This window comes from Salmo salar, chromosome 10 (genome assembly GCF_965601325.2).
Source record: "Salmo salar chromosome 10, fSalSal1, whole genome shotgun sequence".
Taxonomy (NCBI): domain Eukaryota; kingdom Metazoa; phylum Chordata; class Actinopteri; order Salmoniformes; family Salmonidae; genus Salmo; species Salmo salar.
The window spans coordinates 123,143,091-123,160,374 of record NC_138300.1 but is presented as its reverse complement, the minus strand read 5'-3'; the positions used below and the strand labels follow the sequence as shown (position 1 = coordinate 123,160,374).

The window sequence follows — 17,284 nt, the reverse complement described above, 5'->3', positions numbered from 1 at the left end:
AAAGAGAGAGAGAGAGAGAAGAGAGAGCGAGAGAGAGAGAGAGAGAGAGAGAGAAAGAGAGAGAGAGAAAACGCACGTGTGTGTGTGTGTGTGTGTGTGTGTGTGTGTGTGTGTGTGTGTGTGTGATTTCTTGGATTTCCCTTCTATTCTTAAATAAATTATACAACTCTGAAACAGGTTTTTTTTATTTTTCTAACAGACCTCATCCTTTATTTTTCCATAAACTTCAACTTTTTATATATCTGAGACAGACGATTCGTCCAAAATGGCACCCTATTCCATATATAGTGCAGTACTTTAACCAGAGGCCCTCCTGAGCCCTGGTCTAAGTAGTGCACTCTAAAAGGGAATAGTGTGCTTTTGGGGACTGAGACTGACAGTTAATGTGAAGACGCTCTCAGAGCAGTTGTGCAAGAGAGAGCCAATGTTTCTTCAGATCCAACAGACTTCCTGTGGTGAAGCACACTCCATCATGTCAGGAAAACACAAGAATCTTCACACATTGACAGTCATAAGATATCTGTCAGTGATGAATACTGGCCTCTTGTTTTAAAAGCAGATTTATACAAAAACTTTTTTTTTTTTTTTTTAAGATTATAATTTGGAGTCCACAAACAACCAATATACCCGCAGACCTGAGGCCAGCGATGTGATGCAACTGTCCACATCAAAACACTCTGTCTCCACCAATCACGGGAATAATGATGTCTTTCTGTACCATCACGTACGTCACTATACAATTCAATCCATACATCTTGATTCCCAGGCATGTTTGTGATGTGGTGGCTTGCAGTTGTTTTTCTGTCATTGTATCTAATAAGGAATTGAATGTGATAGTTCCTCATTTAGGAGCGTGTGTGTGTGGGTAGGCCGTCATTGTAAAATAAGAATTTGTTCTCAACTGACTTGTCTAGTTAAATAAAGGTTAAAATAACAAATAACAGATAAAACCATACATGTAATATACACTCTTAGAGAGAAAAAAAGGTGCTATCTAGAACCTAAAAGGGTTCTTCGGCTGTTCCCATAGGAGAACCCTTTAAAGAACCATTTTTGGTTCTACATAGAACCCTTTTGGTTCCAGGTAGAACCCTATTGAGATCCACGTAGAACGCTTTACACAGAGGGTTCTACGTGGAACCAAAAATAGTTCTACGAGGAACCAAAAATAGTTCTACCAGGAACCAAAAAGGGTTCCCCATATGGGGACAGCCGAAGAACCCTTTTGGAACCCTTTTTGGTTCTAAGAGTGTAATAATCGTATCGTAACAAAGAGATCTACCTCTGGCGGCTATGCTACTACATATTTAGCAGATGTTATTGCGGGTGTAGCGAAATCACTGTGTTTCTCTGTATCACTGTATCACTCTGTGTATCACTGTATCACTCTGTGTATCACTGTATCACTCTGTGTATCACTGTATCACTCTGTGTATCTCTGTATCTCTGTATCACTCTGTGTATCTCTGTGTATCTCTGTATCACTGTGTTTCTCTGTATCACTGTATCACTCTGTGTATCACTGTATCACTCTGTGTATCACTGTATCACTCTGTGTATCTCTGTATCACTCTGTGTATCACTGTATCACTCTGTGTATCTCTGTGTATCTCTGTATCACTGTATCACTCTGTGTATCACTGTATCACTGTATCACTCTGTGTATCCCTGTATCACTGTATCACTCTGTGTATCACTGTATCACTGTATCACTGTATCACTCTGTGTATCACTGTATCACTGTATCAATCTGTGTATCTCTGTATCACTGTATCACTCTGTGTATCACTGTATCACTGTATCACTCTGCGTATCACTGTATCACTCTGTGTATCACTGTATCACTCTGTGTATCTCTGTATCTCTGTATCACTCTGTGTATCTCTGTGTATCTCTGTATCACTGTATCACTCTGTGTATCTCTGTATCACTGTATCACTCTGTGTATCACTGTATCACTGTATCACTCTGTGTATCTCTGTATCACTGTATCACTCTGTGTATCACTGTATCACTGTATCACTCTGTGTATCCCTGTATCACTGTATCACTCTGTGTATCACTGTATCACTGTATCACTGTATCACTCTGTGTATCACTGTATCACTCTGTGTATCACTGTATCACTCTGTGTATCTCTGTATCTCTGTATCACTCTGTGTATCTCTGTGTATCTCTGTATCACTGTGTTTCTCTGTATCACTGTATCACTCTGTGTATCACTGTATCACTCTGTGTATCACTGTATCACTCTGTGTATCTCTGTATCACTCTGTGTATCACTGTATCACTCTGTGTATCTCTGTGTATCTCTGTATCACTGTATCACTCTGTGTATCACTGTATCACTGTATCACTCTGTGTATCCCTGTATCACTGTATCACTCTGTGTATCACTGTATCACTGTATCACTGTATCACTCTGTGTATCACTGTATCACTGTATCAATCTGTGTATCTCTGTATCACTGTATCACTCTGTGTATCACTGTATCACTGTATCACTCTGCGTATCACTGTATCACTCTGTGTATCACTGTATCACTCTGTGTATCTCTGTATCTCTGTATCACTCTGTGTATCTCTGTGTATCTCTGTATCACTGTATCACTCTGTGTATCTCTGTATCACTGTATCACTCTGTGTATCACTGTATCACTGTATCACTCTGTGTATCTCTGTATCACTGTATCACTCTGTGTATCACTGTATCACTGTATCACTCTGTGTATCCCTGTATCACTGTATCACTCTGTGTATCACTGTATCACTGTATCACTGTATCACTCTGTGTATCACTGTATCACTGTATCAATCTGTGTATCTCTGTATCACTGTATCACTCTGTGTATCTCTGTATCACTGTATCACTCTGTGTATCACTGTATCACTGTATCACTGTATCACTCTGTGTATCACTGTATCACTGTATCACTCTGTGTATCACTGTATCACTGTATCAATCTGTGTATCTCTGTATCACTGTATCAATCTGTGTATCTCTGTATCACTGTATCAATCTGTGTATCTCTGTATCACTGTATCACTCTGTGTATCACTGTATCACTGTATTAATCTGTGTATCTCTGTATCACTGTATCACTGTATCACTGTATCACTGTATCACTGTATCACTGTATCACTCTGTGTATCTCTGTATCACTGTATCAATCTGTGTATCTCTGTATCACTGTATCACTCTGTGTATCTCTGTATCACTGTATCAATCTGTGTATCTCTGTATCACTGTATCACTCTGTGTATCACTGTATCACTGTATCACTCTGTGTATCTCTGTATCACTGTATCACTCTGTGTATCACTGTATCACTGTATCAATCTGTGTATCTCTGTATCACTGTATCACTGTATTACTCTGTGTATCACTGTATCACTGTATCACTCTGTGTATCACTGTATCACTCTGTGTATCACTGTATTGCTGTATTACTTCCTCCGATGTATTATATAGTACTGAAGCTTGAATAAAATGCGAAAATGCACTTTTCACAACTTTGCTTTTGGTCTCTCAAACCTCTTCAAAATTAACCTCTTATCTGGTCGAGACAACGCTCAAATACGGATAATACGGTTACAAGAAAATCACTGCTATGTACAGTAGGTCTGTTATAACTATGTACAGTAGGTCTGTTATAACTATATACAGTAGGTCTGTTATAACTATATACAGTAGGTCTGTTATAACTATATACAGTAGGTCTGTTATAACTATGTACAGTAGGTCTGTTATAACTATATACAGTAGGTCTGTTATAACTATATACAGTAGGTCTGTTATAACTATATACAGTAGGTCTGTTATAACTATATACAGTAGGTCTGTTATAACTATGTACAGTAGGTCTGTTTAACTATATACAGTAGGTCTGTTATAACTATATACAGTAGGTCTGTTATAACTATATACAGTAGGTCTGTTATAACTATATACAGTAGGTCTGTTATAACTATATACAGTAGGTCTGTTATAACTCTGTACAGTAGGTCTGTTATAACTATATACAGTAGGTCTGTTATAACTATATACAGTAGGTCTGTTATAACTAATACAGTAGGTCTGTTATAACTATTACAGTAGGTCTGTTATAACTATTACAGTAGGTCTGTTATAACTATATACAGTAGGTCTGTATAACTATATACGTATCTATAACTATGTACAGTAGGTCTGTTATAACTATATACAGTAGGTCTGTTATAACTATATACAGTAGGTCTGTTATAACTTATACAGTAGGCTGTTATAACTAGATCAGTAGGTCGAAAGAGACCATGGAACATTTGGTGACAAATATCAGCTTGATATCAGTCAATACAAATAAATACAGTGAAATAAAACACAGTGACATATCTTGGTGAAATAAAACACAGTGACTAATCTTGAGAATTGCTTGTTCATCTGCCACAGGCTTGAAAGATGTACACACAATTATTTTAGTGCTTTTAACAAATATATTAGTTAAAAATCCTGAAAGATAGGTTGACCCATTTGTTAAAACCAGCGGCAGAAAACAGTGAGACCAAACTCACGAATGTGAATATGATTGGTTCACATCCTCTGACAAATCAGCAACTTTCAGGAACTGAGTGACAATCAGACGAAGATGGAAAAAAAGTGAAAGTGTATTATGGTTTAATACTCTCTGCGTAGTTTTTCAGCTGAGAGGTCTGATTGAGGTCGACTGTAATATTCTACAAAAAAAACCCCGACTTCCATCAGAAATTCAATCAAAATTAATGGGAATTAAATCAAAAGGATATTTCTCCATTTTTTTTGTAGGATTATAACTGTGTGTTTTTTGAAAGTCATCATGTCCTTTGTAAGTATTGTATGATCTCTTGTTTTTTTTTTACTAATGTGGCTGGGAGATTAGTACATATGAAAATGAAATGTGCTACATTGTATATATATCAAATGCGTTGGTGGAAAAAAGTACCCAATTGTCATACTTGAGTAAAAGTAAAGATACCTTGATAGAAAATGACTCAAGTAAAAGAGAAAGTCACCCAGTGAAATACTACTTGAGTAAAAGTCTTAAAGTATTTGATTTTAAATATACTTAAGTATCAAAAGTAAATGTAATTTAAACAATATATTTAAGTATCTAAAGTAAAAGTTAAAGTATAAATAATTTCAAATTCTTTACATCAGGCAAACCAGACTGCAAGATGTTTTTGTTTTTTTAAATGTACAGTTAGTCAGGGTCACACTCCAACACTCAGACATAATTTACAAATTAAGTATTTGTGTTTAGTGATCAGAGGCAGTAGGGATGTTATCTTGATAAGTACGTAAATTGTACCATTTTCCTGTCCTGCTAAGCATTCAAAATGTAACGAGTACTTTTGGGTGTCAGGCAAAATGTATGGAGTAAAAAGTACATTATTTTCTTTAGGAATGTAGTGAAGTTAAAGAAAAAGTTGTCAAAAATATAAATATTAAAGTACAGATACTCTAATAAAATGACTTAAATAGTAGTTTCAAGTATTTTTACTTAAGTACTTTACACCACTGATCAAATGTGGGAACATTTTCCAGATTTACAAAATGTTCATTATGAATTTGTAAAATATATGATGAACTTTTTGTTTATATCTAATGAGATGTGTATTAGGGTATATCTCACTAGTAAGATATGTACTTGGCCTAGTATATGTGGATACCTATTCTTTGAAACACATTAGGCAAATTTATGCTATCTACCTTAATTTTTTGGCGTATATGAGATGTTTTAATCTTTCTTTTACAAAGGCATCTGAAGAAATAATCCCATATGAACCTGAGATTTATGGACCACCAATGGAGTTATACTCATTTTTCACCAATGTTCGAGAACGTCACGATGGTGAGTGGCAAAAAAACACTCTTATGAGTATAGTGATAAAGTTTTACGTGTTAAAGTTTGAAAAGCTGTCCAACAGAGTTGGGGTCAATTCTATTTCAATTCAGTCAATTCAAGAAGTATACAATAGACGTTTTAATTGTCCTTATTGAAAATAAATTTAAGGTTACATGCAAGCGGTCATGACTGAATTCAAATGTGAGTTGGTTTCGGGGTGTGGTTTGATGTGGGTGTCTCTTTTGTGTGTTCGCAGATGGGAAGAGTAACCCAAATTATTTTCCCAATTAGTTTCAGCCGGCTGGTGTGCGACCATGGCAAAGTTGGTTTCACTTTGGAAAGCCTATCTCTGGGGATCGTTAGGGACCATCAATAAATTACACAATATAAATGGGACAATGTTGCACATCTTTTAGTTGTCTCATTAAATGCTTTCAATATTTGTAAATTAATTTCTACAATTTACAGTTGGTTTGAGGTTTTTAAGTCATTGAAATTTGGAGCTATTGTTCTTTTAAAATATTGTTCCATGTACGTTGTGTAGTTTACTGACGGTCCCTAACTAGCCCAATAGGGATATCTAATGTCAAACCACATTGACCATGGGCATGATTACTTGGGTGCTGCCAGCTGTGGCCATATGAGTAGTATTAAAATAAAACCTTCATTAACATGACATATCATTTACCCCAACATCTCGCAAATCTCCGTTTTGGACGAGACTGACTTTATAGCGGAAATTATCCTATTTACACTTTGTAGCCATTTTGACACTGGAATGAATGTTTCTGCCACATAGACATTTTTCAAAATGAGAAGTTGTTTTTATGAGCAGTCTCTCTTTAAAGCCTGCAGGTATAATTCTTTATAACTCATTATTGGCATGTATGAGCCTTTATAAAGTTTATAGCAAGACTTATCGATGTCTCTCTTATGGTTCAGAGCATGGCTGGGAGTACCACTCTGACCGGGGAATGCACCAGAGCGACTTGTTGGAAATCTCCTCACAAGGGAATCACCTGACAGAGCTCCAGAGTGTCCATTCCCAACAGCTCCTCCACCCCTATCGCTACCCCGATACCGACACCCTCCATCTGCCACTACCAGACCCAGGACTGGGACCCCTGACCCCACAGGTTAGTCCAACTCTAGTAGACCCAGGACTGGGACCCCTAACCCTAACCCCACAGGTTAGTCCAACTCTAGTAGACCCATGACTGGGACCCCTAACCCCACAGGTTAGTCCAACTCTAGTAGACCCAGGACTGGGACCCCTAACCCTAACCCCACAGGTTAGTCCAACTCTAGTAGACCCAGGACTGGGACCCCTCACCCCACAGGTTAGTCCAACTCTAGACCCAGGACTGGGACCCCTCACCCTGACCCCACAGGTTAGTCCAACTCTAGTAGACCCAGGACTGGGACCCCTAACCCCACAGGTTAGTCCAACTCTAGTAGACCCAGGACTGGGACCCCTCACCCTGACCCCACAGGTTAGTCCAACTCTAGACCCAGGACTGGGACCCCTAACCCTGACCCCACAGGTTAGTCCAACTCTAGTAGACCCAGGACTGGGACCCCTAACCCCACAGGTTAGTCCAACTCTAGACCCAGGACTGGGACCCCTAACCCTGACCCCACAGGTTAGTCCAACTCTAGTAGACCCAGGACTGGGACCCCTAACCCCACAGGTTAGTCCAACTCTAGACCCAGGACTGGGACCCCTAACCCTGACCCCACAGGTTAGTCCAACTCTAGACCCAGGACTGGGACCCCTAACCCCACAGGTTAGTCCAACTCTAGTAGACCCAGGACTGGGACCCCTCACCCTGACCCCACAGGTTAGTCCAACTCTAGACCCAGGCCTGGGACCCCTAACCCTGACCCCACAGGTTAGTCCAACTCTAGTAGACCCAGGACTGGGACCCCTAACCCCACAGGTTAGTCCAACTCTAGACCCAGGACTGGGACCCCTCACCCTAACCCCACAGGTTAGTCCAACTCTAGTAGACCCAGGACTGGGACCCCTAACCCCACAGGTTAGTCCAACTCTAGACCCAGGACTGGGACCCCTAACCCCACAGGTTAGTCCAACTCTAGTAGACCCAGGACTGGGACCCCTAACCCCACAGGTTAGTCCAACTCTAGACCCAGGACTGGGACCCCTCACCCTAACCCCACAGGTTAGTCCAACTCTAGTAGACCCAGGACTGGGACCCCTAACCCCACAGGTTAGTCCAACTCTAGACCCAGGACTGGGACCCCTAACCCCACAGGTTAGTCCAACTCTAGTAGACCCAGGACTGGGACCCCTAACCCCACAGGTTAGTCCAACTCTAGACCCAGGACTGGGACCCCTCACCCTAACCCCACAGGTTAGTCCAACTCTAGACCCAGGACTGGGACCCCTAACCCCACAGGTTAGTCCAACTCTAGTAGACCCAGGACTGGGACCCCTAACCCCACATGTTAGTCCAACTCTAGTAGACCCAGGACTGGGACCCCTAACCCCACAGGTTAGTCCAACTCTAGTAGGCCCAGGACTGGGACCCTTAACCCCACAGGTTAGTCCAACTCTAGTAGGCCCAGGACTGGGACCCCTCACCCTGACCCCACAGGTTAGTCCAACTCTAGTAGGCCTAGGACTGGAACCCCTCACCCCACAGGTTAGTCCAACTCTAGTAGACCCAGGACTGGGACCCCTCACCCCACAGGTTAGTCCAACTCTAGTAGACCCAGGACTGGGACCCCTAACCCCACAGGTTAGTCCAACTCTAGTAGACCCAGGACTGGGACCCCTAACCCCACAGGTTAGTCCAACTCTAGTAGACCCAGGACTGGGACCCCTAACCCCACAGGTTAGTCCAACTCTAGTAGACCCAGGACTGGGACCCCTAACCCCACAGGTTAGTCCAACTCTAGTAGAACAAGGACTGGGACCCCTAACCCTAACCCCACAGGTTAGTCCAGCTCTAGTAGACCCAGGACTGTCCCCTAACCCCACAGGTTAGTCCAACTCTAGTAGACCCAGGACTGGGAACCCTAACCCCATAGGTTAGTCCAACTCTAGTAGACCCAGGACTGGAACCCCTAACCCTAACCCCACAGGTTAGTCCAGCTCTAGTAGACCCAGGACTGGGACCCCTAACCCCATAGGTTAGTCCAGCTCTAGTAGACCCAGGACTGGGACCCCTAACCCCACAGATTAGTCCAACTCTAGTAGACCCAGGACTGGGACCCTAACCCCACAGGTTAGTCCAACTCTAGTAGACCCAGGACTGGGACCCCTAACCCCACAGGTTAGTCCAACTCTAGTAGACCCAGGACTGGGACCCCTAACCCCACAGGTTAGTTCAACTCTAGTAGACCCAGGACTGGGACCCCTAACCCCACAGGTTAATCCAACTCTAGTAGACCCAGGACTGGGACCCCTAACCCCACAGGTTAGTCCAACTCTAGTAGACCCAGGACTGGGACCCCTAACCCCACAGGTTAGTCCAACTCTAGTAGACCCAGGACTGGGACCCCTAACCCTAACCCCACAGGTTAGTCCAGCTCTAGTAGACCCAGGACTGGGACCCCTAACCCCACAGGTTAGTCCAACTCGAGTAGACCCAGGACTGGGAACCCTAACCCCATAGGTTAGTCCAACTCTAGTAGACCCAGGACTGGGACCCCTAACCCTAACCCCACAGGTTAGTCCAGCTCTAGTAGACCCAGGACTGGGACCCCTAACCCCATAGGTTAGTCCAGCTCTAGTAGACCCAGGACTGGGACCCCTAACCCCACAGATTAGTCCAACTCTAGTAGACCCAGGACTGGGACCCCTAACCCCACAGGTTAGTCCAACTCTAGTAGACCCAGGACTGGGACCCCTAACCCCACAGGTTAGTCCAACTCTAGTAGACCCACGACTGGGACCCCTAACCCCACAGGTTAGTTCAACTCTAGTAGACCCAGGACTGGGACCCCTAACCCCAGAGGTTAGTCCAACTCTAGTAGGCCCAGGACTGGGACCCCTAACCCCATAGGTTAGTCCAACTCTAGACCCAGGACTGGGACCCCTAACCCCATAGGTTTGTCCAACTCTGTCTCTGATCATCTTGACAAGTAAAATGTATAATGAAATCAGTATTTCTGATGAGAACAGTGTAGTAGCTATGAAAAATATAATAGAAATGTGTAATGGGCCTAAAGCAAATGTTTAACAGTGGTCCTAACACATAGCACACACAGTGCAACGATTCACAGGGCATTTATATTATAGTGGTATACAATACCAATATCAACAATATACAATATCTAGAGATAATGCTCTTTTTGTCTTTGAGAGGGAGGACAGAGAGGTGACTGGATGTTATGTAATAGCCGACACTGTTGTCTACAGAAAGCAGCTACAGGATTGCTCAACAATGTGCTTTTCCTGAGTGAGGAACCATTTTTTAGCCACAACCAATAGCCTTGTGAGTAGAGCGCAGTAGAATAGCGCACACTCACCACCAACCGCTGGGCTGTGGATAGCCTAGGCTACACCTCATTTACTCAACCTTGCTATTGACACATAATCTGAGGCACAGCTGTGTGTGTGTGTGTGTGTGTGTGTGTGTGTGTGTGTGTGTGTGTGTGTGTGTGTGTGTGTGTGTGTGTGTGTGTGTGTGTGTGTGGGGTGTGGTGAGGGGGGTTCTCACAGCAGGAAAATAATAGCTGCGGTCAGCAATGAACGGGGTTCACAGGATGACAGAAAGGACACGAGATCAGTTGGATTAACAAAGCATAGCACTCTATCATGTAGGAACGATCTTCCTTTATGTTCAATCGGTGAAAGCATTACCATGTTTATCTCTCGATACCTCAAGGAAGATGTAAGTTACGTTTGATCTAGTGCTTTCAGTTGGTTATCTTTGAATGCAGCAGGTAATCATTCCTATAGTTATTACTTAAAGGAAAAATCCACTCAAAAACAAATCAAGTTTTTAAGATATTAGACTTTTCAAGAAGCAAAGTGTCGCTTGCCACATTTTGCATCATTGTGATGATGTGACAAGTGACACTTTTCCTCTTAAAAGTCCAATATCTTGAAAACTTGACTGCTGACATGCAAAACATTTTGGGAATCTATCAACAGTGGACTACTGGGGGGGGGGGGGGGGGGGAATGCACTGTCCCGCACTGTCCGACCGATGCCTGGATGACCAGAGGAGGGTGACGTGTGGGCCCAATAGATCAGCCGGTCACGGACAGCAGACGGAACGTACAGACGCCCAGCGGGACACTGGAGGGGAGTGGGCTCTGCACGTAGCGCCTGCTGAATGTCCGCGTCCAGCTCCCACACTACCGGCACCACCAGGCAGGAGGCCGGGAGAATGGGGGTGGGATCCATGGGCCGCTCCTCTGTGTCATACAGCCGGGACAGAGCGTCTGCCTTGACATTCTGGGAACCTGGTCTGTACGAAAGGGTGAAAACAAAACCGGTAAAAAACATGGCCCACCTTGCCTGGCGAGGATTCAGTCTCCTCGCTGCCCGGATGTACTCCAGATTGCGGTGGTCAGTCCAGATGAGAAAAGGGTGTTTAGCCCCCTCAAGCCAATGTCTCCACGCCTTCAGAGCCCTGATGACAGCCAACAGCTCCCGGTCCCCCACGTCATAGTTTCGCTCCACCGGGCTGAGCTTCCTCGAGAAGAAGGCACAGGGGCGGAGCTTCGGTGGCGTACCCGAGCGCTGAGAGATAATGGCTCCTATCCCAGCCTCGGACGCGTCCACCTCCACTGTGAACGCGTCCACCTCCACTGTGAACGCCAAAGAGGGATCCGGATGGGCCAGCATGGGAGCCGAGATAAACAGAGCCCTTAGGTGACCAAAAGCCATGTCCGCCTCAGCCGACCACTGCAGCCGCACCGGTCCCCCCTTCAACAGTGAGGTAATGGGAGATGCTACCTGACCAAAACCCTGGATAAACCTCCGGTAGTAGTTGGCAAACCCTAGAAACCGCTGCACCTCCTTTACTGTGGTGGGAGTCGGCCAATTATGCATGGCTGAAAAGCGGTCACTCTCCATCTCCACCCCTGAGGTGGAAATGCGATACCCTAGGAAGGAGACGGACTGCTGGAAGAACAGGCATTTCTCAGCCGTGGTCATGCTCCAACAGTCGACCAAGCACCTTGCGCACCAGGGACACATGCTCGGCGCGTGCAGCGCAGTATATCAGAATGTCATCAATATACACCACTACACCCTGCCCGTGCAGGTCCCTGAAAATCTCGTCTACAAAGGCTTGGAAGACTGATGGAGCATTCATCAACCCGTAAGGCATGACGAGGTACTCATAATGCCCTGAGGCAGTACTGAACGCCGTCTTCCACTCGTCTCCCTCCCGGATACGCACCAGGTTGTAAGCGCTCCTGGGATCCAATTTTGTGAAGAAGTGTGCCCAGTGCATTGACTCTATCGCACCGGCTATGCGAGGCAGTGCGATAGACCAAATCTTGATACCTCAATAGTCAATGCACGGGCGCAGACCCCCATCCTTCTTCACAAAAAAGAAACTCGAGGAGGTAGGTGAAGTGGAGGACCGAATGTACCCCTGCCCCAGGGGTGACACGAGAGTGCCCTGCCTGCTGCCTCGACTCCCAGAGGAACCTCCCCAGCACCGACCAGCAGTGTGTCCTCTGCGGCCACAGATGGTACAGGGAACGGCCCCTCCTCCGGTCGCCCTAAGCGCAAACACCTCCCAGCTCGATGGGAGTCGGAGCGGTGGTGCTGGGGGATGGAACTGACAGGCCCCGATCCGGACGTCCGTGGGCAGTCAGCAAGTTGTCCAGCCGGATAGACAGGTCCACCAGCTGGTCAAACGTGATAGTGGTGTCCCTGCAGGCCAACTCCCGACGGACGTCCTCACGCAGACTGCACTGGTAGTGCTCGATCAGGGCCCTGTCGTTCCATCCCGCGCTGGCGGCCAGGGTCCGTAAGTCCAAGGTGAACTCCTGTGCGCTCCTCGTCCCCTGCCTCAAGTGGAACAGACGTTCACCCGCCGACTACCCTCAGGCGGGTGGTCGAAAACTGCCCCAAAAGCTGCGGGTGAACTCCGCGTAATGGTCCAACACCGCTTCTCCTTCCCCCCATACGGTGTTGGCCCACTCCAGGGCTTTCCCTGAGAGACAGGAGACGAGGGAGGACACACTCTCACGTCCCGAAGGAGCCGGGTGGACGGTCGCCAGGTAGAGTTCCAGCTGGAGTAGGAACCCCTGGCATCCAGCAGCCGTCCCATCAATCTCCCTCGGGAGCCCGAGCCGAATCCCACTGGGACCGGGTGAAGGAGGGGTGAACAGTGGTGCCTGTTGTAGTGGTGCCGGTGGAGGCGCTGGAAGAACTCCTCCTCTCTCCCATCGGTCCATCGTCTGCAGCACGCAATCCTTGGCAGTGCCGAGACGTTGCAACATGGTCGCATGCTGCTGGACGCGCTCCTCGACCGCCAAAGGGGGGTTGTCTGCTCCTGCTGACTCCATTTTTTTAGGTGCGTGATTCTGTAGTGGTCTGGGTGTAGCTGGTGCAGAGGAGTCAGGCATAGGACAGCAGAGATGACTAACACAAGTAACTTTACTCAAATATTCCAATAACATGACATCATTTGAGTCAATTGGAGGTGTACTTGTGGATATATTTCAAGGCCTACCTTCAAACGCAGTACCTCTTTGCGCGACATCATGGGAAAATCAAAAGAAATCAGCCAAGACCTCAGAAAAAGAATTGTAGACCTCCACAAGTCTGGTTCATCCTTGGGAGCAATTTCCAAATGCCTGAAGGTACCACGTTCATGTGTACAAACAATATTATGCAAGTATAAACACCATGGGACCACGCAGCGGTCATACCGCTCAGGAAGGAGGCGCGTTCTGTCTCCTAGAGATGAACGTACTTTGGTGCGAAAAAGTGCAAATCAATCCCAGAACAACAGCAAAGGACCTTGTGAAGATGCTGGAGGAAACAGGTACAAAGGTATCTATATCCACAGTAAAACAAGTCCTATAATGACATAACCTGAAAGGCCGCTGACAAAGGAAGAAGCCACTGCTCCAAAACCGCCATAAAAAAGCCAGACTACGGTTTGCAACTGCACATGGGGACAAAGATCATACTTTTTGGAGAAATGTCCTCTGGTCTGATGAAACAAAAATAGAACTGTTTGGCCATAATGACCATCGTTATGCTTGGAGGAAAAAGGGGGAGGCTTGCAAGCCGAACAACACCATCCCAACAGTGAAGCACGGGGGTGGCAGCATCATGTTGTGGGTTGCTTTGCTGCAGGAGGGCCTGGTGCACTTCACAAAATAGATGGCATCATGAGGAAGGAAAATGATATGGATATATTGAAGCAACATCTCAAGACATCAGTCAGGAAGTTAAAACTTGGTCGCAAATGGGTCTTCCAAATGGACAATGACCCCAGGCATCTGACCCACTGGGAATGTGATGAAAGAAATAAAAGCTGAAATAAATCATTCTCTCTCCTATTATTCTGACATTTCACATTCTTAAAATAAAGTGGTGATCCTAACTGACCTAAGACCGGGATTAGCCATTAGCACGAGCACATCCTCCCCAATTAAGGTGCCACCAACCTCCTATGATGTGCATGTGATCACAAAGTCAGAGAGACAACTAATCAAGCATAATACTAAGCCTATCATCTCTTATAGCCGGACAGGGCACCTTTAGTGAAATAAGTATTTAGATCTCAATGGGACTACCTGGATGAAGAGGCTATGTGTAGGTTTCGCATACATTCTGCCAGAAGTTGTGCAACAAATGGGTCAATAAAATGTGTGTACTATGTCATATAAATGCTAAAAAAAATAAAAAAGCATACAGTACAACAATACATCATAACAGAAAATGATATGTCATCCTTTCTTCTCCACAGATGCCGTACTACAACCACACAGTTTATTACCAGCAACAGGCCCCTGTGTCCCCTAGCTACTACTGCTCAGAGGAGGAGGAACCTGTGGGCCACAGTCCCCCACTGGAGGTATCTGAGGGTGATGAAGAGGACTACGGAGACCATGTCCCCTTTGGGGGAGACTCCAGTGAGTGCTGACTTAATTAATTACTTCATTAATAACCCAATTAATTAATTACTAAATACTTAGTTACTGACTGACATAATCCTTTTTCATTCGTTTGTGAAACATAAGTCTTCCATGTGAGAGTGAGTACAGTAGCATTACAGGGGATAAATATGTTGGGTGGCTATTACATACAGGGATCACACACTTGCTAATAGCCTTTAACATAATCCAACAATAGCCATAGAAATGAATTAATTCTGCCATTTTATGAAATTCATGTGAAATATCTTTCACATCTCTCTATCCAGGTAACAAGAGGAAGATCCGGCTGTACCAGTTCCTCCTGGACATGCTGAAGAACGACGACATGAAGGACAGTATGTGGTGGGTGGACAGAGAGAAAGGAATCTTCCAGTTCTCCTCTAAAAACAAGGAGACTCTGGCCAATCGCTGGGGCACGCAGAAAGGAAACAGGAAGAGGATGACGTATCAGAAGATGGCCAGGGCCCTGCGGAACTACGGCAAGACTGGAGAGATCAAAAAGGTCAAGAAAAAACTGACCTACCAGTTCAGTCCGGAGGTACTGAGGAAAGTCTCGACTACAGAGAGGAGGCACTACCCTCGCTAGGAGTACCAGAGATTGTTAATGTAATACCACTGTATACGGGTTTTGGGAGTAGGCCTAACCTCACTGCTATGTCTTGAAAATAGGACAATAATAACTGTCTACTGTAATTTTATTTCATTACATTTAAAATAATACCCCAGAAACAAATCAGGTATCATTAAACATGTTGATGTTTAGATTTTTGTTATTGGTGTTTGCATATTCCATGTTTATTTATTTACTTAACTGAACAAGTCGTCATGTTCTGTGTTATATAATCTTACTATTGACTATCTTTGTGTCTGTGATGGAAAAATAAATAAAGTATATTTTCCATATGCTCTAGTTCCCAGAAAATCTTTCAGTGGAATGGGAAAAAAAGATCAAAACCTCATGTGATCAAAACCTCAAACAAATGCAACATTAGTCTATCATGACTGAGTAAAGAAGAGGCACATAGTTACAGAAATCATTCTGTTTCTCTGTTATGTTATTATCTGCCTTCAACCTCATCATCTATCTGATCACTTCAGTTGTTGATGAAAAGGAAAAACATCACAGGTCAGTTTTGGGGTGTAGGCCTAGTTTGGACAAGAGTTCTGAAACAAGGGATGTGTTTGACATGTCTCAATCCCTTTTAAATTTCACCTAGAGAGTAAATTACAGTAGTTAGTTAGTGCTTCAGCAGCAGGAACCCAGAGGCTTGTAGATCTAAAATCAAATATTGCTACTGTAACGTTGTAATTAAATTGATAAATCCCTGCCTAAAATGGGTATTATGCCACCTCCTGGTAGATTAGCGTGTTTACATTGTCTAATTCACTCAGTAATAAAGGTATGGGATTCTAGGTAATCTTGTTAATTCAATGGTCTCGAGATAGAAATGTATAAAATTGACATTACGTTATAAAATCCACCTTTTACATCGTACATTAGCAATTTATGTTATTAGTAAGTACTGTTGATTTGGCGTCAAATAAACCACTCTTGATATGTTTTTTGCCGAATCTCAGTTTTCCATGTGGGTTTTATGCTAACGTTCCCTCTTTGAAGTTGGTAACGTTTATATTTGTATTAAACCTTTATTTAACTAGTCAAGTCAATTAAGAACAAATTATTATTTATAATGACATCCTACCCCGGGCCAAACCCGAACCTGGACCTGGACGACGCTGGGCCAATTGGTACCCCGATCACGGCCGGTTGTGATACGACCTAACTCAAAAATACATCTTCTTTAGGAGTGATATTTATATCCGCTTTACTACTGAACATTCGTCCATACTGTGTGTGTGTCCCATCATTGCAGGTAATTTATGACAAATGTATGAAGTATATGTTTTATAAACTCCAGGAAAGCGTATTAGCCTGGTTTTGTTAGTTTAGGAAAATATGTAGGTACATTCTATAGGTGTATTACATTTCTTCGCCACAAGAGTGTGACATTGAGTAATTTTTCAGGCTAATTCGCTGGCTGGTGCTCATGAGTTTATAAAACGTATACTTTATACATTTGTCATAAATTACCTGCAATGATGGGACACGCACAGTATGGATGAATGATAAATACATATCTATTTTTTAAACCCTTGAATGAGTAGGTGTGTCAGCTTTTGACTGGTACTGTATATATGATTTAATCATGGTAAATAGTAATCGGTTATGATTCACTTATTGACCAATACAAAGGTGAGTTCTTGATTCTGCTCTGCCAATGACTGGAACGAACTACAAAAATCTCTGAAACTGG

General features: G+C 44.1%; 1 protein-coding gene across 1 annotated transcript; it reads left to right on the top strand.

Moving 5' to 3' along the window:
• Positions 1-4,613: 4,613 nt before the first annotated feature.
• On the top strand, positions 4,614-15,872 carry LOC106592577 (transcription factor PU.1). Its single transcript, XM_045688692.2, has 5 exons — positions 4,614-4,841; positions 5,774-5,867; positions 6,804-6,997; positions 14,780-14,945; positions 15,236-15,872. Exons 1-5 carry the CDS (start codon positions 4,833-4,835, stop codon positions 15,553-15,555), a joined length of 783 nt encoding a protein of 260 aa, XP_045544648.1. The 5' UTR covers positions 4,614-4,832; the 3' UTR covers positions 15,556-15,872.
• The last annotated feature ends 1,412 nt before the right edge of the window (positions 15,873-17,284 follow it).

Coding starts and splice junctions, on each gene's coding strand:
- LOC106592577 (XM_045688692.2), top strand. Junction 5,868..6,803: donor TGTTCGAGAACGTCACGATG/GTGAGTGGCAAA, acceptor CTTATGGTTCAG/AGCATGGCTGGGAGTACCAC. Junction 14,946..15,235: donor CCCCTTTGGGGGAGACTCCA/GTGAGTGCTGAC, acceptor CTCTCTATCCAG/GTAACAAGAGGAAGATCCGG.